This window comes from Strix aluco, chromosome 17 (assembly GCF_031877795.1).
Source record: "Strix aluco isolate bStrAlu1 chromosome 17, bStrAlu1.hap1, whole genome shotgun sequence".
Lineage (NCBI taxonomy): Eukaryota > Metazoa > Chordata > Aves > Strigiformes > Strigidae > Strix > Strix aluco.
Genome location: NC_133947.1, coordinates 2600965 through 2626119, shown reverse-complemented (window position 1 = coordinate 2626119; position 25155 = coordinate 2600965). Strand labels below are relative to the sequence as shown.

The following is a 25155-nucleotide window of genomic DNA, read 5'->3' as shown; positions in this document are numbered from 1 at the left end:
CAGCACCCAGTTCCTGACATCCTGATAGACTATGCGGTAAAAAGCACCGAGGGTAAAATATCCCTGCCCAAACAATTTGAATCAAAATCATTTTCCCTTGAGGAGCTTTAGCTGTGAGAAGGAACTTGGGTGGTGTATATTCATACGAATTTCTTCTAAGGCTCCAGCATTTACTCCTGCTCCACAGGAGGGTTAGGGTTCACCACTGCAGGGAAAAGGATCCTCCTGATTTTTCCTCTGGACCAGACTATCAGGGCACTGGAGGCCAATTACCAAGAAAAATCAATGCCTCCTCCTGCGTGGTCTCCTGGTGAACATGCGAGCAAGGGCTCCAGGTCTGCTGGGCTCTGCTCGGCACGGCGGGTACCAGGGCTGGCTCCACCAGCATCCCTGTCTGGGCAGTGGGGCAGCTGCAGGGGGGATGTGATTTAGCATGCTGAGAATTTTCCTGCTTATCTCACTGGTGTGAAACGTAATGAGATAAAATATGATGTTATTTAAGTACACCTTAATGTGCTGTATCCATTGGGAAACGCTCGCACCTGGCCTTCAATAGCTTCGGGGAGGACGGGAGCTGCTGAAGGCTTCGAGCCAAGTCATCTGGTACAACCAGGGGGCTGCTGTGCCTGAAGCAAACTGTTTATTCTGCCAAGCCTCTCACACTGCCTTGTCCAAATGACTGGCAGGCTGTTTAAAATCCAGGCACTGGTTCATCTAGATTCTACTTCATCTTTCTGGAAAAAAATAACAGTGTGGAGGAAGGGATTTTACTTCTTTCTTTTCTCTTGCAAAATGGAACTGCTGTTTCATCAGCCAACCTCACTATGGAAAATACTGTCAGTCCATTCACTTTGCTCCTAGAGAGCTCTCCGAAATCCAGCATGCGCTTTCTTAATTTAAGACTGATGCCTGGTAAGCAAGATAACTCGTGGGACAGATAAAGGTCCCTTTCCAGTGCCATTCCTTGGCTCTGAGCCCACTTCGATGACACCAGCCTCAATTTTTAGCACAGTGATAAGGAGCTGGCATGGGGGGTGACGAGCTTCAGTAACCATCCTTTATCTGTCAGGATGCAGCTGATGTCTAACCTTAAGAAAATCAATATTATTAAAGGACTCTGAAGGTACAGTGTCCTTGTAACTGAGTGCACTTGAGATATCTGAACTTGATTTTTATACATCAGAAAGAAAAATGTTTTCTAATGTTAGAAATAAGAAAGGGAGGTGTGAAGGTTTAATGCCAGGAAGGGTCAGGCTCTCAGTCACCATCTCACTCCTCTTCACCAGCCATTAAATATGTCCCCAAAGCACCAAGAAATCACCAGAAATAAACAAACGAAGTGAACAGAAGTGCAAAGAAAAATAAATGTGTATTTCATCTCATGAAGGTTAAATCTCTGGTATTTTTACTGAATGCAAATTTTCCATTCTGATGCTTTGAGGCTTAAATTAATGATTGTGATTATTTAATTTTCCTCCATTTCCCTTCTGATTGCAACCGTCGCTGTTGTTTTTAATATCACACATATACAGTTTTGCAGCTGCCACAGTCATTCATGTTAAGGTACACGCTGTATCACGCTCAACGCTTTGGTGTAAAAGTCTGGGCTACGTTGCTCTTCCACGGTGCTAATGTAAAACCATCTGTGACTGTGTCATTCGGCTTCTAGCTATTCCCTTAGGAAACTACAGGTCATTCCCTTGGCATCTGTCCCTATAAAATGTACATTGCACAAAGTCATGATTGAAATGTACAGAGGAAATTACACATTCACCAAAAAAAAAAGAAGAAAAAAAAGTCCAATTGCTATTTTACAAGAGAAAGTGTGTACCATTCAATACATACAAAATGTTTTAAAATTGTACATAAGTACCAAAGGCATTATGAGAGATTCTTTGGAGATGAAACGAAAGTGCAAAAAAGCCAAGGCAACAGAGCAAATTAAAGGAAGCAAAGCAGCAGCTGTCTTTGCTTTCTAAAGGACAACCAAACTTTCATGCTCAACTGAGCCCCAGATTTTTACGAGCGGGAGGCGAGGGCGTGCAGCACCCGCACTCGCGCCAAGCGAGAACGGCCTGTCCCGGTGTGAAACTCACCTCTCAGCTCACCAACAGGACAAATGCATGAACCATTTTTAGCCTAGTTAAGGCCAAATGAGCCAGATGCTGTTACAAACTGTGATAGAGTCAAGGTATCTCAGGGAAATGGCAGCATACTCCAGCAATGGATGTACCCTTTGCTTACAAAACATATCTGGGACTGAAGTAGCTCTTACAGCTGGTAACTTTGGACCTAGAGATGAATTTCAGGCCAATGCAAAAATCTGATTACTATTTTTTCAATGGCATCCAGCAGTATTTATCTGGAGAAGTTAGCTCTTCAGCCTTTGTTTATTTAGATTAAACACTGAAGGATAAATTCTACACAATATAGATCTTTTTATCTGTGAAAATATGGGAAAAATTAAATCCTAGAGGATGATTCATTTGATGAGGTCGGTGAAATCTCTGTATAGGGGCAATCGGGGTTTGCGAGCTGACCTGCTTGGAAAATCAGATTTATTGATTATAACTTTCTTTCATAACTCTAAGATCAAAAATTGGCTTTTGATGACTCCTTCTTAAATGTCTCTGAACTAGGGGCTCTTTTAAATACGTAGGCAAAGGTAAGAGCAGGACCCAGAGGGCAGCAGGATCCTCTGCCCGCAGTAGCGATGCCAGGATTGCAGGAGACCGTGGCACTGCCCATCAGCCAGCACCACAGCCGTCAGGGTCACCCTGTCACAGCATGGAAAGCCTTTGGCCTTGGCTCTCCAATGGCGTAGGACAACTGTTTGGCCTAGGAATGGGCTTTTGGGTTTGGACTTGGAATTGGCAGTAGCCGCTATATTCTTTTGCTTGTTTGTCTGAAAGGAAGCCAAAACATTATTTAAAGCAACTGCATCACTCTGCTGCATGGCCTGTGCTGCCTTCAGAAGTGGGATTTCTCCTTGGGATGGCAGTTACACATCAACCCCCTTCGCAAATCTTCCTTTTTGATGGAAATATATTATTGAAACAGTCGTTTGTTTTGGTTTTACCCATTCTCCCACCTCCAAAAAAAGAACTTTTTCCCCCTGTGCATCTCAGATGCAGCTTTATCTGTTTTAAAGCGTGCGTGTGCATGTGTTTGCATACACCTGCACGTACAGCAATACGTAAATGCATGTACGCAAACAACATGCACACGCTTTTGCAGCCAAAGTTGTGTTGTCCTTTTATCTTGCAGGTTATGACAAAGATAAACTGTGAACTTCATTCAATCTGTACAGAATTTACAGTTCAGATGAATAGCAATGAAGAATATCTAGAAATACAGCAGTTGTTCAGTATTTTCGGGCTGTGTGTGTTTGTTTTGTTCAGGTGTTTTTTAAGTAACACTGCAGAGCAATCTCACTTATTCTAGCTTCCTGGTTAAATCTGTTTAAAGAAGCATTCAAATGCAGTGTATTTCTTAACAAAGCAGGATCTTCCTTTTTCTCTTTTCCCAGTTATGGTGAGTCACATCAGAAACTAGGCAGGTGACACTTGCTTGGTGTCTGTTCAACGCACATATGCTTATTACACGTAGTGATACCTATCAGCATTTGGCATGTAATGTGCAATCTGTGTGCAGTACATGTGGATAGTGTGCCAAAGTGACACTAAGTAAGATAAATTTTATAAATACAATGACTATACTGGAGAAACAGGAATATAGTTTTAGTGTGTGGAGCACTGCTGTATAAGAACAGTGGCACCCACCTATACGAATTACTGATAAAAGAATAAAACATTGATAAGAATAATTTATTGAATCTCCTAAAGCATTTGATATACCACGCAGCAACTGCAACTATGTTTAAAATCTGCTCTTGATTTAAAATAACAAAATCTCTGTCATTTATGAGCTATATCTTGTTTTGTCTCAGTGTTCCTGAAAGCCTCAGGTTCTCTACCCCGTGCATGATTTTTCTGAGAAAAAGAAACTTCAAATTTTAGGGTCTAGGTCTGGGGAAAGAGTAACCAACACAGAAGGGTCCTCATCCTGCCTGCTGACGGGAGCACAGGACACCTTCAGCTCCGGGGAAGATGCTGGATCAGTGTGAATAACCAGGCAGGGCAGAAAAGATCCGTCACCAGCTCTGATGACCAGCAAGGCGTCTACAGAGATGCTAAAGGACTGAGCCCTCTATGTGCACATCTGTAATAAATCCCCTTCATGAGCACCACTGCATATGTGAAACACTGGGTCATGGCCACTGTGTTGGTCAGGTTGAAGGGATTACTGTGAAATGCTGCTTCTACTTTTAATGGGGGGTGCCCATGGCATGCTAAAATGAGGAGGCATTTTCTCATCTTGGCTTGCAAGGCTTGTGCCGACCTTTTCTTGTGTGGAGTGGGAAGGAGAGAGCATCTCCCCAGGTCCACAGTCATCAGTGTCAAATGGCGCTGAAATTCTAGGAGAAGCTTCACCAGCAGTGTGACATTCAGTCTTGGTTTTGGGCCAGAACCATCCAAACTGGAGATTCTGGCACAGCTTCTACCTGAAACCATTAACCCTGCCCTAAAATTAAAGGCGTAGCTGCAGGTGAAATCTAGCCTGAGCCTGGCACTGAGTTTTGGAAAGCTTTGTGGTTAGCTCAAGTTTCTCAGGACTAGGCAGAGATGCTGCTTGAGCAATTAATCTGCAGCTGTATTTACAGGAATTTGGAGAGGGCAAGATGCTCCAGGTTCACTGGTAGCTTTGGAAATAGCACAGCCTGGACCGTTTCTCCCCATTATTGAGCTGGAGCCTGGCATACAAAACCACATGCATGGACTGCTGAAGGGGACTGGGGTCTTGAAAGCAGCTTTTGCTTCAGGGAGCAAAAGCATCAACACTGTTAGAGTCTGTAAACTCTTCTCTGAGATGTTCAGCTTGACAAGAAAACCTGAACTGAACCCTCATCCCTGTTTCACTGCAACCAGCTAAAGCCAAGGGGACAAACCCTTACAGACTCCATCCCTGCGCTGAAAGGCTCCAGCAGGACAAGCCAGGGATGTGTTGAGGCCACGGTGGCTCAATGAGAAAGCAAATAAATTGCCAATAAAAAGCAAAACTGCCATGCTAACAAAACATGAAGGCTCTCTGGTGCATCTAGTGATGCTAGGCCAAAAGCAAATCTCAGAGCAGAGTTCTGGCATTACATCTTCACTTGTATATAGTCTGGACAAGGAAGGCGAGGATATAGGACCAGTGTCAAAACTAGATTATGGCAGCAGCATGAAGAGATACAAGAGACTGCAAACACCAGCAAGGTGGGCAAACCCTGAAGGCCGCGGCAGTCTGGTATTACAGCGGGGAGAACTGTGGCAAAACGTTTATGGAGATATGAAGGTAGCTCAGCCCTTCTCCATAAGGACAGTAAGAGATGCCCGCACAGGAATGGATATGGCACAGCTGCAGGGTCCCCGAGACCCCCAAGGGCTGTAGATAAGGGTGGATGAAAGTTCCAAAGAGGAGTTTCCAAAGTTTGGGAGCCACATTCCCCCCCTGTCCCTCGGGCTGGGCTGCAGGCACAAACGCACGTGCACCCCAGAGCTGGATGCAGGCAAGAGAACCCTACGGGAATTACACCAGACATATGGCAAGTCCCACACACGGGGGTTCAAATGACATCTCCTAAACGAAGACCAGGCCTCCATCCTGGGCACTGCCTGCCTGCTCCTCCAAACCCTCAGAAAGGGGTATCTGGGATGCTCTACTTAGAGGCATCTGGATGGAAAGGAGATTGTTACACACAATTCGTATTTCTCCCTCCGCATGTACACATTTCAAGGAACCACAGTTTTTTCACCCTGTAGTTACAAGCAGTAGAAGTGGAGTTTGTGCATGCTGTATCAGAGGGATGAGGCAATGATCAGTTGTGGCACGAAAGACACTTGTTATATCAGTGTTACCTACAGAAGCACTGCAGCACCCTACGTGATGGGTCACTGGGAGGACAACCTCTCCCAAAAATGGTGCTTTTGGCAACGTTACCTCGTCAGGTACTACAGCAATCTGGGAGTGCAGATACAGCTGGAGCATATTGCTGTCTACTCATCTCAGGCTGCATGCAGTAGTAGGCAAAATTGAGAGTACAGTCAGTGAGATAGTCCGGAAAGCACATTCATATGTTAAAAAGGACCCGGCTGCTCCTCCTGCAGCAGCCGCTCCTTGCTGCTACCTAAATTATAAGCGTGATTAATACTGTATCAAAATGTGTGTACTCCCTCTCCCTCTAGACACTAATATAAGGCAAGCAGTATTGTGTCACTGGGGCATCAAACACTAAGATATACTAAAGAAGGTTCCTATGCATTATTATTATACTTATTTTAAAAAACCCCTATTGTTATTGTTAAAAAACCAACGAACCCACACCCGTGCTCTAAGCAGATTTTGCTCTGTGACGCAGAAAAGTCAGGGTGTTTGTGTGCTAAAAGCAAGAGTTTGCTTTTACACTGCTGAGCAGCAGTGACCCACGCAGGGCTTGGAGGGGGCTGCTGCCCTCACCCCCATGCCACAGCCCTCTGCATCGCAGCCTCAATGTTACTTGCAGGTGGAGGAGCTTTTGTATCTGATTTCCTTGTTTCTGGTTCACGAAAAGGAAGCTGATGAAAACAGAAGATGCTGACCCATGATGGAGAGCGGGTGACAGAGGATGCAGACGTGTGGGCGTGCGTCGGAGGACCACAGGCGTGCTGGGAAGGAAGGGATGGAGGCTCAGGGCTCGCTCAACCTGAGGGTTCACACGAGCGTGGATGGAGAAACAGGAATCCTTAGCCTGCTCCTGAGCTTTTTAACATTCCCAATAAAATACTCACTGCTAAGGGTCTTTATATGGGACAACTCTTGGGCAAAATCCTTGGGAATTTCAGTTTCTCTTTTAAGAGTTACATTTTGGTTTTAGCAATAATGTTGCTGTGACCATAGTGGTCTGAGGATACAACGGAAATGAGGTTTGCAGTAGCTCCCTCTTGAGCAAAATAGGAGTAAACCTGTTTTTCTTTTCTCTTGGGTAACTGTTAGGAAGGGGAGCATTTGTATCTGAGGTGATGCTCTGGCTTCTCAGGTAGATTATACAAACTTGTTCTAAAAATCCACATAATTTAAAATCTTAAAAATCAATTAAAAAATGTAAAAATATACCTATTTATCTGTAAATAGCAATGACCCTGCAGAATTTATTTGGATCTATTAAGCAGCATTTGAAACAAAATACATTTTTAGAAAATCTGATCTATCACAGAGTCTGTCTAAAGAAATACAATGGCTTTCTGAGCTGGACAAGAGGTTTGTTTTCAGTGAGTTCCTTGACATTTTTGTTTTAAAAATTATTAATAAGAAAATGAGTCAACAAGGAAATTCACATACAAAATCTGCACTTGAGTAACATTAAAGTCCTTCCCAAATATTGGGAAATTCGACTTATGGCTAGTGCTCTGTTCCTATGTCTCAGGGTCACATTGTGAAAGGCCACCTGCATAGAGACTGCATCATCTCCAGCCACGTCTCCTGTCTGGAGACATGAACTCCTCAGACAGCTTGAACTCATGCTTGGACCTGAAGCACCCTAAAACTGATTGCAGCTGCAGGTCCCACTCTCAGGGATTGCTCCATCCCGCAGGTGTGGCCATTTGCAGTATTTCTCTCCAGACCTAGACCCAGATTTTGAAAAAAAAGAAGTCAAAAAGTTTCTTGGAGACCAGATCCCAGGCTCTGGTCCAAAGCCATGGCTTCAAAACCTGCACAGATGCACCTTGAAACCAGGCTCTGTGCACAAATCGTGCATGGGCACGGGCACCCCCCGAGCAGTTCAAGATAGCCTGCGGGAAATTTGGCTTTCACACCTTCTTCTGTCCACACTCGGCATTGTCTAAAACTTGTTTCTGTCCTCCAAAAAATACAGAATCAGACTTGGGAGGAACAGGGGAGCAAAGATCAGCCCAAGAGAGGCTCAGCAGAGGGACAGTTTGCCTGTCCATCCTTTTAAAGGTCTTTATCATTGGAACTGCCTTATTAGCAAAACAAACCCAATTTATTTTCTTTTAATCCAATGGTTAAGAGTTCTTGTGGGAGATTATCACCAGGAGTGTGTGATACAGGCAATGGGGGAATTGAGGGATTGAAAGTGAAGACTTTGCAGGGAATACTGGACTTTGATTTAGGACGGGAATGAAATTTTATGTCAATAAGCAACGAGCAGGCTCTGTTACCATTTATGCAGGCATAAATCATTTCATGAAAATAAGGACCATTATTTGAAGTTAATTCTGGTGTAAGTTAACCCAAAAATCCAAGTATTTTTGCCTGGATGAATGAGGACTGATGATTTATGGCTTGGTTGTGGATGGAAGCACGTGTCAGAATTTGTTTGAAATGATGCCACAGATAAAGGTGGAATATTTTTTACACCTTTCAAAAAAAAAAAAATTCTATGTGAAATTTGTAGCAGCGAGATACAATCTGTGCTGCGTGTAATCAGTGATTGTGGGACAAATCCAACATATTTTAAAGTTACAAGTCAGAAGATCTTTATGAACTCTGGTTTAGTAACTTGAAGAGGGAAACCCCAATTCTCCCTACGCAATCCCTAAAGGGGGCACAAGACTGCCAGAACTTCAGCCTGTGGAAAACTCCGAGCACACAGTGGAACTGCGTCTCCTTGGGACACACTGGCAGTATGTGCTTTCACTGGTGTAACATCATGCAGGCAGGAGAAAGGGATTTTGCAATAAGAACTAGGAAATGGACATTCTAAACAGAGCCAACAGGGCTTCAAAACTAGGACATGATGAAAATCACACCCCACAAAAATTGTGCCTTGAAGTCCTGTTGACTTTGCCTCCTACATTAAAGACCAGTCATGTACCTGTGCTGCAATAGGACCACATGACATCATCCTCATCCTCATCTGGATTCCCTGCCTTTATATCATACCCTTTTGTGCCAAATTTCCAGCAGGCCTTGAAAAGTAATTATGAACAAATCAGATAACAAATCTTCATTATCTCTGACTTGGACAAAATTTGCAGCGAGCAGCTGGCTGGAACAATGTTGACTTTTGCCTCACCCAATGCAATTTCCATTCTTGTGGTCACTAGAAAACACATGCCACCAAGTCTGACTTGAGACCTGCTGACATTTCTTGTTCGACCAGAAGGCATCTCATTTTGCCACACGTCAGGGGCAAATCTGCACGATTTGCAGCCGTTTTGCATTCAAATCTTTCTCTGTAAGGACGTCAAGGGCATCGCTGGGTTCATTTTGCACAAAGAAAACTGGAGCCAAAAGGAGTTTGGGAGCACAAGCAGAGAGGGAAAAATTGCAGGAGGTAACAAATGGTTCAAATAGGAAAGGAACTAGCATGGCTGGAAGCCTAGGTTCCCTCTAAAAAAAATGTTTTCCCCTCCTGAATGGTGAAAAATGGCAGGAAAAATTGTGCAGAGCCTTTCCCCACTCCTCAATGCCATGTGAAGACCTGCGTGTTGGTCCTGAGCACTAGCAAAAGGATGGTTTTATTTCCTGTCTGCAAGCTGTCAGACTGCACCCACATGTTCCCTAAGGCCAAAACAGTCCTGGGTCTCCCCTGGTTGCTGCCTCTGGTCAAGCAAACGGGAGGAGAGAAAAAGGCTGTGATTCTCCCTTCACCCCAAGCCAGTTCAACCTCTCAAAGGCCACACAGAAATGAAGTTGTCACCTAAATATCCTTAACAGGCTCTTGATATGACACAGGAAAAATGTGGAGAGATGAGTTTTGAAACCACAGCCCCAGCCCCAGCAGAAAGCACACACGGGATTTGGGCTGTAGATACATGGCAGGGTTCAGAGGCACAATGCCAGCCATGGTGTCCCAGCCCTGGAGATGGATCCCAAACACAACTTTTCCTGATCCACCCCCTCGCAAAAAAAACCCCATCAACCTATCCATGTAAAGGATCACTTTGTGGCTTCGTTTTGGTCCCAAAAGAAACTTTGAGCATTGCTTTTCCCCTCGCCTTCCCCCAGCTGAATGCGCCGCTGAGGTTCCTGGTAATGACACAATGATCTTTCCGAGTAAAAGTACTTTAACAACAATGAAACGGGGCAGACTTGGATTGGCACAACTTGTGGGCAAGCACAGGTAAGAGGCTTCTGAAAGACCATGAAGAAACGAAGAAGCACCTCTTAACTCAGCTTGAGGGATCCAAACGAAACCGAAGGATGTCCCAAGAACGTGGGTGTGAGATTCTTGGCAGGGCAGAGAAGAAAGGGAAGATTTTCACAGGGCATAGTGTGTGCAAAAGTGTTCAGGCACAATGCAAACTGTAAGAAAAGTGCCTACTCTGGCCAACAGGGCTTCACAAGGATGGAGCTCAGCACTTAACTCGCAGCAATGTGGGGACCACAGCATCTTGCATATCCACCCTTTCCCTTTGGCCTGGTGGCCGTGCCTCCACAACACCACTGTTGGCCACGAGAATGGCTTCACACCATGGCAGCCCTCCAGAGGGGTTGCCTTTGGTTTGCCTTTGCTTCCAAAGCACCTGCAGGTCCGCTATCAACGGGAGGAGAGATAATTAAATATAATACATGGCTTAAAACACAAAATTCCAGCCCCGTCATCTCTTGTCCTCCTTCTCTGTCTCATTTCTCTGCTCTCTGGGTTGTCTCTCTTCTTGCACTCAAGCTCATATTTCTGAGTCTTTCAGTTTCCTCAAATAGGGTAACTTCCAAACTGTTCTGGTTCAGAGTGGTATCCTAACCTGTCCCACTACGAGGCCATGTCTTCTGTTCATGCAAATATTCCAGCCACCATCCCTCTCTTCTAGGGGCCTACGCAATATTTCCATGTGTTATATTGGAATTATGCCACCTTCCTGACAGCTAATGAGGAACCACAGAGTAACAACCCCTCCCATAATTACACGTGACCTGAAATCTAAGCCAGACACAGACACGTGTTCATTCCGCAACTCCAGAATACCTAAAGGAGTAATCACCAGTGCCAAGATGTGGTAATTCCCACCCAACACTTGTCAGCCACCAGTTACTGTGACCTCCAAAAGCCCTGGCCAGCTGATTTATTCCTGCCCTGCACTTCTGAAGATTCCCAAGAAATGCAAATTGCCTACCCTGCACCATGAAATAATTTCACGTAATGATCTTAGAAAGAGAGTATGAAAGAAATCTGGACTTCACAGCTCCAGTTCGCTCACCACCATGACCTCTTCCACAAATGCAGGCTCAGACCTGCTCGGTCCCACCCCCAGAGTAAGCTGCAAGAAAATATCTGCCAGCTAAGGATGTCCTAGAAGGAGGAAAACCTTAGCTGTCAATCTCCTTGAGAAGTTCAACGCGTGGACAGCTGGAGCGGGCAGCTGCCAGCGCTTGGACGTGGCTCGGTGGCTGCAAGAAGGCTTCACTGCCTGGGGGCTGACCAGCCCATGTCACTGAAGGGTCCCTCGCCCGTGGCCGACCTGGGAGGAGGACCGCAGGGCGTGCAGAGGTCAGAATCGGTGTCTGATTCCCCTTCTGCAATGTAGGGTCTGATTTTGGCCACGGCTGCATAGCAACCGTTGTTAAGGATGTCCAAATTTTCTTTGGACTGGGAGATGCTAAAGCCGCTGAAAGAACGCTCCAGTTCCTCGTGGTCTACCGAGGGGATGGAGATGGATGTGTCGCTGTCTCTCATGGCACTCTCGTGGTGTTTGGTTGTAATGTCTTCATTCCTCAGGTACTCTGCGCTCGCCCTGTGCCCACCGCTGTACGCTGACAAGGAGCGCTCGTGGGAGGGCGGAGGTGGGATGCGGACCAGCGAGCCGGGGTCTCCAACGGGCGAGGAGCCATGGCTTTGCCGCTGGTAGACCTGCTGCTGGCATGACGTCGAGGGCGGGCATGTGTTGGTCGGGGCTGGTGGGGCAGAGAAGTTCTTCTGACCCATGGAGCTAGTGGACCTGATGATCTTGATGATGCAGCCGTTCTTGTCAATGTGCTCTCTGCTGTCTTCAGGGCTGTGGTAGGGAGGTGCTGGGTCTGGTTCTTTGGACCCAAAATAAGCCTCTGTCTCCGTTGGTGGGATGCCCATCCGCTGCATGTAAATGTTCACCAGGAAGTCCAGCTTCTTCTCCATTGACTGAACCTGCAAAACACCACAGTACCAGTGTCACACGCTGCATGCAGGTTGAAGTACATTAACACCCTGAGTACAAGCAACTTCCAACCCATCTACCCACAAGTGTGGGGCTGGGCTTCGTAGATGACCTCTGCCTACAGTGACTACACCAGACTGAAACTTTTAGTAAATATTTAATTGTTCTGTTCGGAAGCATTTAATTCTCCACCTTGTTACAGGGTTTTCCTTAAGCTTCTATAATCTTTTTGACAGGCACCAAATTCCAGGAAAGCTGGAGCACACTCGCATCCTTTCAGCTCCTTATGGCATTTGGCACTTGCCTGGGCTCAGACGGCCATGGGGATTTCTGAGCCTTATCCTCTAAGAAGATTTTAATCTTTGGCAAGGCCAGCAGCTACAGCAGCCAGGCTCATGGACTCATTTCAAACATGTCTACTATGATGGCAAAGAAACCAATGTGCCGTTTTCAAAAATACTTTTGGTAAACTCCCTAAGAAAGAAAGACTGTATGTCACAGACTCCAAAGTGTCTGTTTTGAAAGTAGTACTTAGGCTTCTAAGTACTTCATTTAGTGCCCTTTCATACGATCCACTTTGTTTCTTTTTCAAAATATTCTTAATATTCTTAGCTCTTACTTTTTTTTCTAAATGGTAAAGCCCCACTGTGGAAAAATAAGGCAAGAAAAAAACAACACAGTGCACGCAACACCCTCTGATAAGAACCCCCTCCTGTCCCAATATACCTGTTTTTCAACTTTTCCAAGCCTGCCCATCATGCTGGGGTCTTCAGGCAGCTCCCCCTCTGCTGGCCCTTTGGTCCGATCCTTGTCGGTCATGGAGGATCCTCTCCCAACAATCTGGTCAACTCTACCGGGATCAGAAAATCCCCCACCCCCGGAAAAGGACCTGGAGTCAGTTGGAGGCAGCAGGCAAGGAGAGCTCCGCTTGTCGCGCCTCCATGGGACAAAGCAACAGCCTCTCTCCCAACCAACACTCCAAATTACTCACAGACACGCAGTGGCACTGAAGTGTTAATTCAGATGCAAAATTCAGAGCAGTATTAGCAGAGTTTGAAATTATCCATTTCTGTTTATACAGATAAAACCTGGCACATTATGCACAGTAAATTTACCCACTGCAAAGAACTTCTTTAACTGGCTTTCTTCCAAATCAATTAACTTCTTATTTGTACTGAGAAATTATTGGGGAAGATCGAGTTTTCTGTCTAGCGTATGTCAATGGGATTTTTTTCAGTCTTTGCAGCAGTTTCCTCTCCTAGATGCAAATGTAAGTGTGCAATTTTCATGTCCATGGAAATGAGCCACTTGTCCTAAGATCCAGACAAACAGGTGTCGTGCTAACTGTTTTAGTGGAATTAAATCAAGGCTGACTTTGGTCATAACTCACCAAACATTACAAAATTGTCTTCATCTGAATGCTACTGCAATTCACACCTGTATCATTAGACATTTTCTATTAGCAGAGCTCCAAGCTGGTAACAGCAGAGGACACTCCTGCCAAATCAGCAGCTAAAGCTACTGGGCATGTTGTTTGGTACTAACTGCTTTACACACGTTACATTTGCAACTCCTCATTCCCAGTATAGAAACACCTGGGTTGATACACACCTTCGTATGCAGAGGAAGAAGGAGGGCGGAGACAGTTTGGAAGCTGGAAGTCAATTTTATTTGAGGCATCAAATATAAATTTTCTAGAGAGTAAACACTGGAGCTTCTTGATCCCTCAAAAGTCAGGGGAGCAACTTGGTTTTGGAATAGATTCTTAATGGCATCTCGGTTTATAACCTAATTCTACGCCAGGCAAACTTTACTCTTGCATAATGCACCAAATATAAGGGTGGCAGGGGAAAAGAAGGGTTAATTAATCTGACTGAAACCAACTTGAGGTATCTTGAGCAGAAAACTCAAAATGCTTCTTACGCAGTTCTGCCGTGTGGGCCATGGGTCCATGCACCAGGAGGAGGAAAAGGAGGGAGCTGAACACAGACAGACAGGGGAAAATGAACAAAAACCAAGGAAAGGAATGAGACGTGAGGCTATTTCCAACACAAGAGCCATCTGTTTTCTTTACATTTGACAGGGACTTAATATATATGTTGGCTGTTGACATTAAGGGACAGATATCAGTGGGTATGGACCGGCGTGGCTCCCTTGGCTTATATTAGAGCAACAGCAGTTTACAGCACCAGAAGATCTGGCCTAAAGAGAGATGAAGTGGGTGAGCACATCACACCAAAGACCGAAAATATAAGCCAACAATTATTTTAGTGTTTATCTTTGATCCCAGAAGATACTTCATTTGGGCAGGGATGTGACAGAGTACCATTTTGTTTAAAAAGTCATGTTTGATCCTCTGCTTAGCCATATAAGCACAGGAGTACAAGGAGCACCAAGTGCTGTAATTACAAGTGCGAGGAATACGCATGCCTTATTTCTCTCTTGTAATGGGAGAAGGAAATTATTGACATGTACAGGAACTCCCCACAAGGGATGCAATTATTGACATGACATACAGCACAAGAAATCCTACGACAATGCTGCTACCATGTAAGCAAAGAGGTATTAAATTGGATACCTCGGGCTACCTTGGTTTGGAATCACAAGTCAAGGCGTAGTACAGCCACTGTACGAACTCCTCTCCTGTATGCACAAGCAAGTAGACTAGTAAAACAATGAACACGCGTTTAGAGAGGCCCAAAGTCTAAATGCTACTGAATATTGTGGAAGGCCAACAACAATCAGGGTGCTCTGTCCTCGTGTCCCATCTAGCACAGCACTAACACTGAAATGTGCCCACTAATGGAAATGAGATGTCCTTCAACAGTGGCTGAGTAGAGCAGGGAGGCAGGACAGACGGTAACAAAGAGAGGAAAACTGAACATTGCCGTGCTGTGGTGTACCCTAAGAGCAGAGACAGTCTTGTGCAACCCTAGTTCTGATCTTGCAGAAATTGAGGAAGGACTTCTGCTCTCTTCCGTGTCCTTAAGAGAAGAGCTATCCAGGAAGTGAACCTCGCATGACCCATGCGAAGCACAGGAGGCCAGCTGGCACTTCACAGATGGTGTGATCACTACTATCATATAGAAGAGCACTGCTTCCATCACCTTCAGGCTGGACAAAACTTGACTGTAGACCTGCTGTGATTTAAAAGCAGGACTGAAGCCCTTCACAGAGCTCACCCACAAAGCATTCAGAAGCCCTTGCCCATATACCACTGATACCAGAGCCCAGGAGAATTCCTGCTTGATTCATTCCCTTCGTGTCTATACTTTAACATCGTCCTGACGCCTGAGGTGGTCATCTTCCACAGCTCTCAGAAACCAGAGAGCTAGATCTCGCCTTGGAGGCAGGGTCTGCACCGAGGACCACTGCAGTGGGCATCTGTGGGCTTCAGTGCAGAGAGGGGAGAATAAGGTGAACCAAGTCCTTCTCTCTTGATGGGAGAAACCAGGCTTGAGATCTCCCACCCCTTCCCATGGCAGAAGTTAGACCAGAGGAGAGTGCTCCTACCCGCAGCAAAGCGCAGAGATTTCATTTGTGCCTTATCTAATACAAGAGATGAGAATAATTTCCTCATGAGTTCCCAACCCACCTGTACCTAGCTGAGGACCGCAAAGAGCAGGAGGTCCTTTTGGCCATTATAAAAGAGTTTGAGGTTTTGTCCAAATTGGGCAGCAAGGCTGAAAAAATGAAGAAGAGAGAACACATTCCACCTTTGCAGGCAGAGGGGGATATTGTATGTTCCTACTGCGTGACAAAGGACCACAAATATTCTGAGATGCCAAACCCCACTTCTGCACTAGATCCCGTGGGGAGCCTTGTGTCTTCCCAACACTTATTTTGTCTGTGTCAAATACACACGTGCAGAGGGAAGAATTCAGCTGAGGCTTTGGAAGAGTCAGACCTGTGTCTTTCCCTTCGTGGCAGAAGAGGATTCAGAGATTTCTAACGATGCATGACAAACTGTGCCATCTGCTGTCCTTGATAGGCTCTGCTGGGTCTTAGTTTGGGAGGGAGAGAGAAAGGGGGTTGCTCTTTAAAGTGGATTTTGATATCTTTCCTTCTTTCTAATGATACAAAAAAAATGTAAGGTCTTGCATCAGCCACAGTGCAGGTTTTCTCATGCTTCATTATGCTTCATGCTAACAGTGCATGCAAAGAGGTGTAATATGTCACCCTCGGGCCAGAAGCAGACATCAAAAGGTCAAACGGCTCAAATGAGATAAAAATGAAGTGTTTGGGAATATATATTCAATTCTTTTCTTTTTTTCTTTATCTCTTATAATTTTTTGTACACAATCCAGGCATTGAAGCCAAACCCCCTTCATCCATGTCACAGGACTGGCTACTTACCTCTTCATTTGGCAATAAAGTTTGCTCTAGGCATATTTTGACCAATATCTATTGTCTAAAAACTACAGCTGAGGTTGCATCTATTCTACATTAAATCAGCTGATCAAGGGAATTTAATTCAAATTGTCTGTGTGTACAGCATGGAGCAAACACCTTCAGCCAAACCACAGCCGTGGGCATCCACTAGTATCCAGCTGCCTCTGCTGGGAGCTACCTGCAGAAACTCTTTGGCTGAACTGAGCCCTTGTGACTAGAGCACCACAATGCAACCCACAGGGTTGAGACAGCTCATGGGACATCCCTCGGTTTTGTTTCTCTGGGAAGCATTTGGCTAAAACAGGGGTGTACGTGCTAAAAGAGGAGAGGCTGGTGCAGCCCATGGGGACTCCACGGCACATCAGCAGCAGAGCCTGACCCAGAGTTTTTGGATCTGGGCTTGGGGCTGCTCAGAGCTCTGGTTCCCAGCCATCAGGCACCTCAAGGACCTCACAAGTCCCACTGGTGTCTGCCAAAATTTAGGACAACAAAGCCTTTTCATGATGGGAGCAGCGATTGCAGCAGCCTTCTGTACTGCGCTGCTTTCTGGAGCCTCTCAACCACATAAAGAAGAAATGAGAAAAATAATTTTAAAAGGGAGCAATTATTAAAAAAATCTTAATGTCCCAGGAGCCTAGTGGGCATGCGAGAACAAATTTTTAATCTGGACATCAGTATTAGAAACTGTAAAAACAGGGGGGAAAAAGTCATTAAGCTGATACAGACTGAATAAAATTAAGTATTCCAGTTTGAGGCCTCCTCCCCTAACATCCATCAATCACCTTTTCTGTGTGCGAGGCACAAGCTTTCACATGAAAATCTTGCCTCTAGTGAAGGCTTGTTGCACACCTAATCTTATAGGTTAAATACGGAAAAATCCATTTAAATATGTATTTTTATTTTAAAATCAAAATGTTTCTGTAAATAAGAAAGTTATTTCATTTTTAAAGACTAGGTTTGGGCTTCACCATTTGGCAGGGAGGAGAAATGGTAAAAATGCTTTTCTTAGAGCATTTTTTTCCCAAGCATAAAGCTTGGAGCTTCTGGAAAATTCTCTCTTTTTTTTTTTTTTTCAATCTTTGAGCTAGCTGAGTGGGAAAAGGTAAGCTTTTGATATTCCTTTTACTCACATTCCTCTAGTGAAGATTACTCAGAGCAGCTTAAATAAAAATCAAGAGATTTGTCATGTATTAGCTCTTAGGGAGGGCAAGTATATTTAGAAAGAAAAAATATTTGAGGCTACACTTGCTTATTTTAAAAATCACCTACTATCTGTGCATGGAAAATTACTTTCTGGCAAATATTTACACCTGCCTTCGGCTCCAGTGGTCTCAATACAAGGTGAAAATACAGCTCAGCTCAGCTCATGGCCCTGCTGACCAGACCTCAGAATGCTCTAAAATGGGAACTTCAGTGAGAATATGTTCCTCGTTGCATCAGCTTCAGGTATGGTTTTACCTAAGGAGAGAACTTAAGAAGGGCAATGAGAAAAATCTCGCTGCATGACTGAGGGCTGGGTTTGACTCCTGCTCTTCTTTTTGCTTGCAAAATCAGGATTTTATTTCTTTTAATGAGTCCCGTGGTTGGAATATTTTAACGTAATTTTTTCCTCCGTGGTCAGTAGAGTTGCATCTCAAAAAGAGACCACTGTGTTCATTGGATATGAAACACTTCATTCTTACTTTGCCCACTGAAGTAAACTCATTTCATAGTACAAAGAGCTGCAGAGGCTCCTTTGCCTGTGTGTGGAGTGTTTAATCTTTTAGAAAGTAAATCGTTCAGTTTATATTGGCTTTGTGGGTAAATATTCCACCTTTTACATTTGAAGCTAGCCTGATAAAATACGAGATTTTAAAAAGATATAAATTTGCTTTCGAACACCTAGAAGAAGACTGAAAATAGAAAATACGCTAGCTGAAGAAACTGATGGTTATTGATGACTGTATGAATGTCCCTTTTTTTTTCCTTTGGCTTGCCTAGTGTGAAAGCTCATTACTGAAAGTACATCAGAGCACACCCAGAGTAGCAAGCCCCTCTGAGTCACGATTTAGCAACCTGCACTGCTAGGTGATAAATGCCGTCATATAACTGGCATGAAAGGGGTTTGACATTAAGCAAATGAAAAATCCAGAGAAAGCGGCATTTTGGTGAATCCTAACCTAGGCGAGTATTGGGGAGATTCTTTGGAAGAATACATGGGTCCTTTGGTTGGATACTTCTTATGCCGGGGAGTTGAAGGGGGTGGGGGACCCACAATCATATCTATCCTGGCAAAGTAAATAAGAAAAAAGACACCAGCAAAATGCATAATGAAGCAACACGTAGAGAAAAGTTGGTCAGAAAAGTTGCAGAGAGAAACAACTGAAAAACAGAACGACAGAGAGAGAAAGAGAGTGATTTTGAAAATATACTCTGCTGGAAACAGGAGGCGCTCTCCTACCACCTGGTTGCCAGTGAAAGCCAGAGTCTTATCCACCCTGGGGTAAGATTTGGAGATTTAGGCACCACTGAAACATCATTAGGTGACCCCCCCGCCCCAGATATAATAGGCAACATGCTTTACCCTCTGGAATATATTTGCATATGTGTAGCAATATCCCACTGAGGCTGTTGGATATGAAACATATATTAATTCTCCTTTCAGTTCCAGTGCTAGACAACACATCCTCAGCTAGTTCAGAAAAGCATGAGCCATTGGGAGTCGACGAGATATGCTGCGGGATTGTGTAACTCAATGAATGGGAGACATCCATGGTTGGCAAGGTGTCAGGATGAGACACGAGACAGTGTGAACACAACACTGAAAAGAGCAATTACAGACACAGTGACAGAGGCATTAATGATTAAAGAGGAAAGTGCATGTAAACACCCCAGAAATTTGCTTGAATGCAGCTTTAATCCACCAAAGCCCTGGCTACGGGAGATCACAGCCAGCCCTGCTGAGCTGAGCTGGCAGGGACAACACACTACTCTGACTGCTGAAGGAAAGGGAAATAAAAATATCTGTTCTCCAAGGTGCCCCGTGACAACCTCCCTGGGCTCCACCATATGGGTGCACTGTATTTCTAGTGCCAGTTGGTTGTGTCCCAACGTCGGCCACAACCATCCCAGGCACACACCTCGTCTACAAGGTGCCCCTTCCAGTTGTACTGGGTAGGTGACCGTGGGACCTCCTGGTGCCCATCTGGCTACGATGATGATGAGCGCTGCGAAGGATGACCCCAAGGGGGTCTGCTCCCATCACCATCACTGATCTCCTGCTCAGTGGGGACAGTGAAACCAGTGAAGCTGCCTGGTAGCCCTGGATCCCAAATCCAGGTACTTCACACTTTTGAAGCAGCTCCTGGTCCTCCTGACTTCCCTGCAATGGGGTGAGTGGCAGCCCTGGGCTAGTCCAGCCTCAGCAACCTCAGCCTCACAGTCCCATGGTTACAGCTAAGAGGAGAATTCAGTTTGGTCTCTGAAAGCTGCAATTCCTTATCCCAACCACCCCAGAAAACAGCCAAACAAACCACGCTGTCTTTGTAGGACATCACCTTGAAGGATTGGCCATGGGAGACTTGGGTGGACAGAGAGGCAATCTGCCACACCAGCTTGGGGTGCTGAAAACTCAGGTGTCCCACCTGCAGCCAGTGGAGATGACAACCCCAACAGCTCACTACCTGCAGATGCAGCCTGGAGGCCTCTCGTTTCAGGTTATTAAAATTAGGAAATATCACTCCCCTCCTCCTCCTCCTCTTCCTTCTCCAGATTCAGCTACACATCTTGGATCTATAATCATTGAATTCATACTGAATGGGGGTGCGAGGCTCAAAGAGAGGAAATTCTCCAGGATATTTTAGTCTCCATCGCAAGGGAGAATTTACCTTCTGGATGCATATCTGGAAATGGGAAACGCACAGCGTGCAGCAACGCTGAGAAAGCTACCTCTGCTGCTTGAGCATCAAAAATAGCAGAGTTAAAATGGTCTCTCAGAGATAAATGGCAGAAGAGAGATTCCTCTTTTTCCTAAGACAACTTTCCTGTTCCACTCCTGGGGTTCATATTAGCTGTTTGCATACCCAAACACATTTTTTCTCACAACTTCTGACTCTACCAGGGACCTAGATGGGTTTGAAATTAAAGGAAAATTTCCCCAGTGGCTTCCAGAGGAAACTGAGCTGCCACAGCCATCAAGGGAGATACTTTCATTCTCCAAGTGTAAAAGCAGATGGTATATTATTTTGACTAGAGATAGCCTGTGGCCAAGCCCTGCCTCCATTCCGGGTGTCCTTTGAGCTCAGCAGAACTGAGGTTACTTCTGCTGAGCCAACACAGCCGGGGGGTGTTGGGGGTCTCATCTTCAACATGGGACATCAGGGCTGAGGGAGGAGTGGTCAGACAAGAAGGTTTCGCTCACATCATCTGTTCAGGGGACCAAATTTTTTTCAGGAGAAAATTAAATTTTAAATGCCCTTCTTGGTTCCATTTGTCCCTTTTTCACATTTCTTCCCCTATTAAAACTAACTCCTCTTCCCCTAAAATTAGAGCACAGAAGCTGAAATGCAGCTCAGCTAAACCACACCTACGTTGGTGGGCTTGGATGAGAATTCCCCATCTGCAGGTATTTTCAGCAGACTCTGCCATCTGAAGAGGGATATTCCTCCTAAAACAGCTCAGCATCCTAATGGTGGGAGGAAGCCTGTAGCAGCAGGGTCACAACCAGCACATCAGATTTTATTTTGTATCACTGCCAGAAAGGTGCCAAATTAGCCACATCAGCCTTAAGACTGGGGCACCAAACCTTTGCTATCCTGCCAGGACCATGGAGACGCGCACCTGCCTTACTCATGGGATATACTATAAAGACAGAAACTTCCCAAGTAAAGTAGGAGGATGAGCTGTGATTTTTGTGTGTCTGTCCTGGGGTGGGCACTAAGGTGGTTTCAGTGGCGTAACACCGTTTGCAGTCCCTGTCCTGCTCATCCCTGTGGGTTCCAGACACAAGCATTGATGTTTTCCTTGCGGCTTTCTCTTAGGAAGAAAAAGATTAAGTTGTAGCTGCAAAGGAAAGTGTCTCTCTCCTGGCAATACCTCCACAATGAACAAGAAACAGTGAAAAAATGAAGCAAAGAGAGAGGTCTCTTGCCTGGCCTGAAGGTTTTTAATCCGGGAGAGCATGTCCAGGTGACCGGCTGAATACTGCTCGATGACGTCCATCACGTCGTAGGGCCGAAGGCTCTCCTTAAACTTGCGCTTGGAGACGAGAAATCTCATAATGCTGCAGGAGATGGAGAGGAAAGACAAAATATAGTCCCTGGGCTGCAGCCTGACCTGCTTAGTGGCAGATAAAAAACACTGCAGGGAGCTGTTTTGGAAGGAAAATGGAATAAATCCCAACCCTGTGGGTTTTGGAGAGGATGTGGCAATAGGAGAGGGGAAGGGGATTGCGGGGGCTCGTGGCTGAAGCCCCGTCTGCAATGGGGGGTCCCCGATGCCTCTTGGACTATCAGTTGTGTGAGTGTCCTCTCTGCACCGCTTTTATAAATGTCAACAAGCTGGTGAGAACGATCATTTGGCCGCATCCCTGCAGGGGATTTTCCTGTTTCTCCATTTATACCTTCCCTCAGCAAAAACTGACCTTTCTGGCAGAATTTTCTGTAAAGGACAGCAAACCACCCAGGGGAAAAACAGCCTGCAGCACAGACATTTCAGCATTTACCACCTCTGTTTGGACTTTAAATTTCTTTTTTTTCCCTATTATTTATTTTTCCGGACCACTTCCCTCCTCTCCCTCTCTTACCACACTGCCCTGATGCTGACTTTCAGTCCTGGTGTCAAATCTTCCGTCACAAACTCGCAGTTGCAGCTTTTATTCTCATCGGGAATGTCTTCTCCAGGGAGGCTTGCTTCTGGGTTTGGGAGAGGGGGGAATAAAGACAACACGTTACTATTTCCCGTGCTGGTGCCGCGCAAGGAAAGACGAGTCAGATCTCAAACAGCAACCCCAGGGCAAGCACCAGAGATATCTTTGCTGAGCATCCAAATGAGAGCATTTCCCAAGACGTGGTGACATCCAGCAAAGCCAGCTGCAGCTCTCATCCATCTCTGGATGCCAGACTCTTCCTCCTTTCCCCATCCCAATATACATAAATACATCCATTATTGTGGGTGTCAGCAGGGGTTTTCTTATCTCTTATTATTCTAAAGGACTGGAAGGGGAAGGAGACCTATGTAAGCACTCTGGCTGGCAGCTCTGCCCTTCTTAGGCGGGGAGGGAGAGGATGTCGGGGCCAGCCAGGGATTTGGGCTCTGGCACAGCACCCCAAGCCCTCACCTTCCGAGTTCTGCCGTGACGCCGCGCCCTTGATGCGAAAAGCTTGCCGGGCTCGGCTGCGGTCTCCAAAGCTCCAGCTCTTGGGCACTTTGCTTGGGCTGTCCTCAATGCTCTGGTCAGCGCTGGGGGACCTCCTGATGCCCTGAGCCTGTGGAGAGCCTTTCCCTTTGGTGCCAGCACCGCGGGGACTGGAGAAGACACGATCTTTCAAACTGACCTTCTGACTGTTCAGAGAAACACGTTGAAACAAAGACAAAAAGGAGACAGCAGGAGGAGTCATTCTGGAAACCACGCAGTCCTTCCCCACCAGCCATTAGAAACCAAGAGCACTTCCAAGCAGCAGTGAGATGTAGTTTTGCTGTTGGCTTTTTTTTTTTTAATATATATATTTCTTTTTTTGTTTGTTTTTTTTTTAAAAAAAAGAAAGCATTGTAGAAATGTTTCCATCATAATGAGTGAAATGGGAATGATTATTAAGAGAGAGAAAATAATGAGGACTTAAAACAGAAGCCCCTCGTGGGATGCCAGGGCTGGCGGGACAGAATGACATTAAACAATGAGGTTATGATTCCTTAAATCACTGATCGGCTCCGATCACGAGCAAGGAAGCTTTTCTTTCACAACTGCCTTCCAAAATCCTATATCTAATGAGAAAATACCAATAAAAAACCCCTTTATCTTAAACTTTTAACTTTCTTGGAAACACTTCACTCCTGGTGCTCAGACCTGTCCTTTCCCTTTCTTCAGCTCCTTTATTTCCTCCCTTTTAAAACACCATCTGCCCCTTTTATATATTCTGAAGAGTTCCTCTTTTTCCAGTCATATATTTAAATACTTAAATATGAACACTTAAATGTGCAACTCCTTTGTATCCTATAAAGAGCGAATCTAAAAGCTAGCTAACATCTATCTGCAGGTCTGCTACAGGTGTCAGAAACATGCAAAGAAAATTTTACAACTTCGGAATATGGCATTTTATTGCTGTTTTTCTATTACAATCCCATTGCTTTAAAACCTTGTAATTATGGTTTGAAAAGAAGAGCTCTCCAGAAACAGAGACGATCTCACTGAGAAATAGTCTGCTGACCACCCAGCTCTAATCATTTTCCAAATTCTGAAATTCGTAATTAAAACCTTTCACCCAAATGAAGATGATGAATTTTCACATGAAAATTGCAAAACAAAAAGATTTTGTGAATCTTTATGAAAGGGCAAACTTTATAGAGATAGCATTGGGGAAACCAAACTGCAAATAGTTTGGGATAATTTGATATATTCTGAATAGCAATTGATTATTAAAATACACTAACAGAGGTTATACAACCAGTGCAAGGCACTTGCATGTATAGCCAATATTTTATATATAGGTAAATCAAAACTGAGTAAAACCATGGATTTAATTCCCAATACTCTGTACCATTGCAGTAGCCACTTATCGTTTTGCTGCAAATGCTCTGACTCAATTTTTGGGAAGAACATTGCAGGAATTTTGATTTCCTCACCAGATTTCCAGGTCACCAACCAAAGACCAGGTTTTTTTCTGTCTCTCAGCAATGCCACCTTAAAACTCAGAGCCAAACAGTCCTCCTTTGCCTTCAAAACTGGCAGGAGGTTCTTCAATCAGAACTTAGCTGCTGATATTTGAAGCAAAGCAAAATGCAGCTCCCTTTTCCCCAGCCGTATCAGCTGTACTGTGCGACGGGAACAGACATTCGTTTTTGTCAGTAAAGGAAGAAGACGTGACTCGAAGACACACAGGGAGCAGATTTGTTGAGTAAGAAGGTGCTATTTTTACAAAGTCACTTTACACTGTGAGATGTCAAACATCTACAGGGAAAGAAAGGTGCTTAGGCAGCATTTTCCAGAGTTGCAGAGCATGATCCCAGGGAGGCACTGCTGCCCTGATGCAACAGGGAGAGCATCTCCTGGGCTGCAGGGCAGGGTCATCTGTGGCCATTGGCTGGGCAACAATTTCATTTTGAAAGATATATTTGAGACAAAATAAAATTTGGTGATGACCAAGTCAGAAAAGGCAGAATTATTGCAATTCACGAAGCATTTTTGATTCAGATAAACACTGAAGATTTCATTTCCAGTGTGCTGCCCACCTGCAGGGTCTGTCTGAAAGCCACGGGACTAACAGATGTTCAGCAGAGCTGAAAATCAGATCAGAGGTACAAATCCAGGAATCTAGGAACAAGCACGTGCCTAAATACCTTTCTGGATGTAAGCTTTAGTCACTAATGCTACCAAAATCATCATACATAATGA

General features: G+C 45.0%; 1 protein-coding gene across 7 annotated transcripts in view; it reads right to left on the bottom strand.

The window, feature by feature from the left end:
• Window positions 1–1350: 1350 nt before the first annotated feature.
• Window positions 1351–25155, bottom strand: part of KCNQ2 (potassium voltage-gated channel subfamily Q member 2) — a 78459-nt gene continuing 54654 nt past the window's right edge. For 3 of the 7 annotated variants that reach the window (XM_074843583.1, XM_074843577.1, XM_074843578.1), the window contains 5 exons: window positions 22885–23108; window positions 22351–22459; window positions 21697–21828; window positions 12903–13026; window positions 1351–12166 (listed from right to left, as the gene is read on the bottom strand). In XM_074843583.1, the coding sequence (XP_074699684.1) occupies window positions 11447–12166; window positions 12903–13026; window positions 21697–21828; window positions 22351–22459; window positions 22885–23108 (1309 nt within the window). In that variant the 3' untranslated portion in view covers window positions 1351–11446. Of the gene's footprint in view, window positions 12167–12902; window positions 13027–18727; window positions 18836–21696; window positions 21829–22350; window positions 22460–22884; window positions 23109–25155 lie in introns of all 7 variants that reach the window. The other 4 variants (XM_074843581.1, XM_074843584.1, XM_074843585.1 and 1 more) reach the window with 3 other exon arrangements.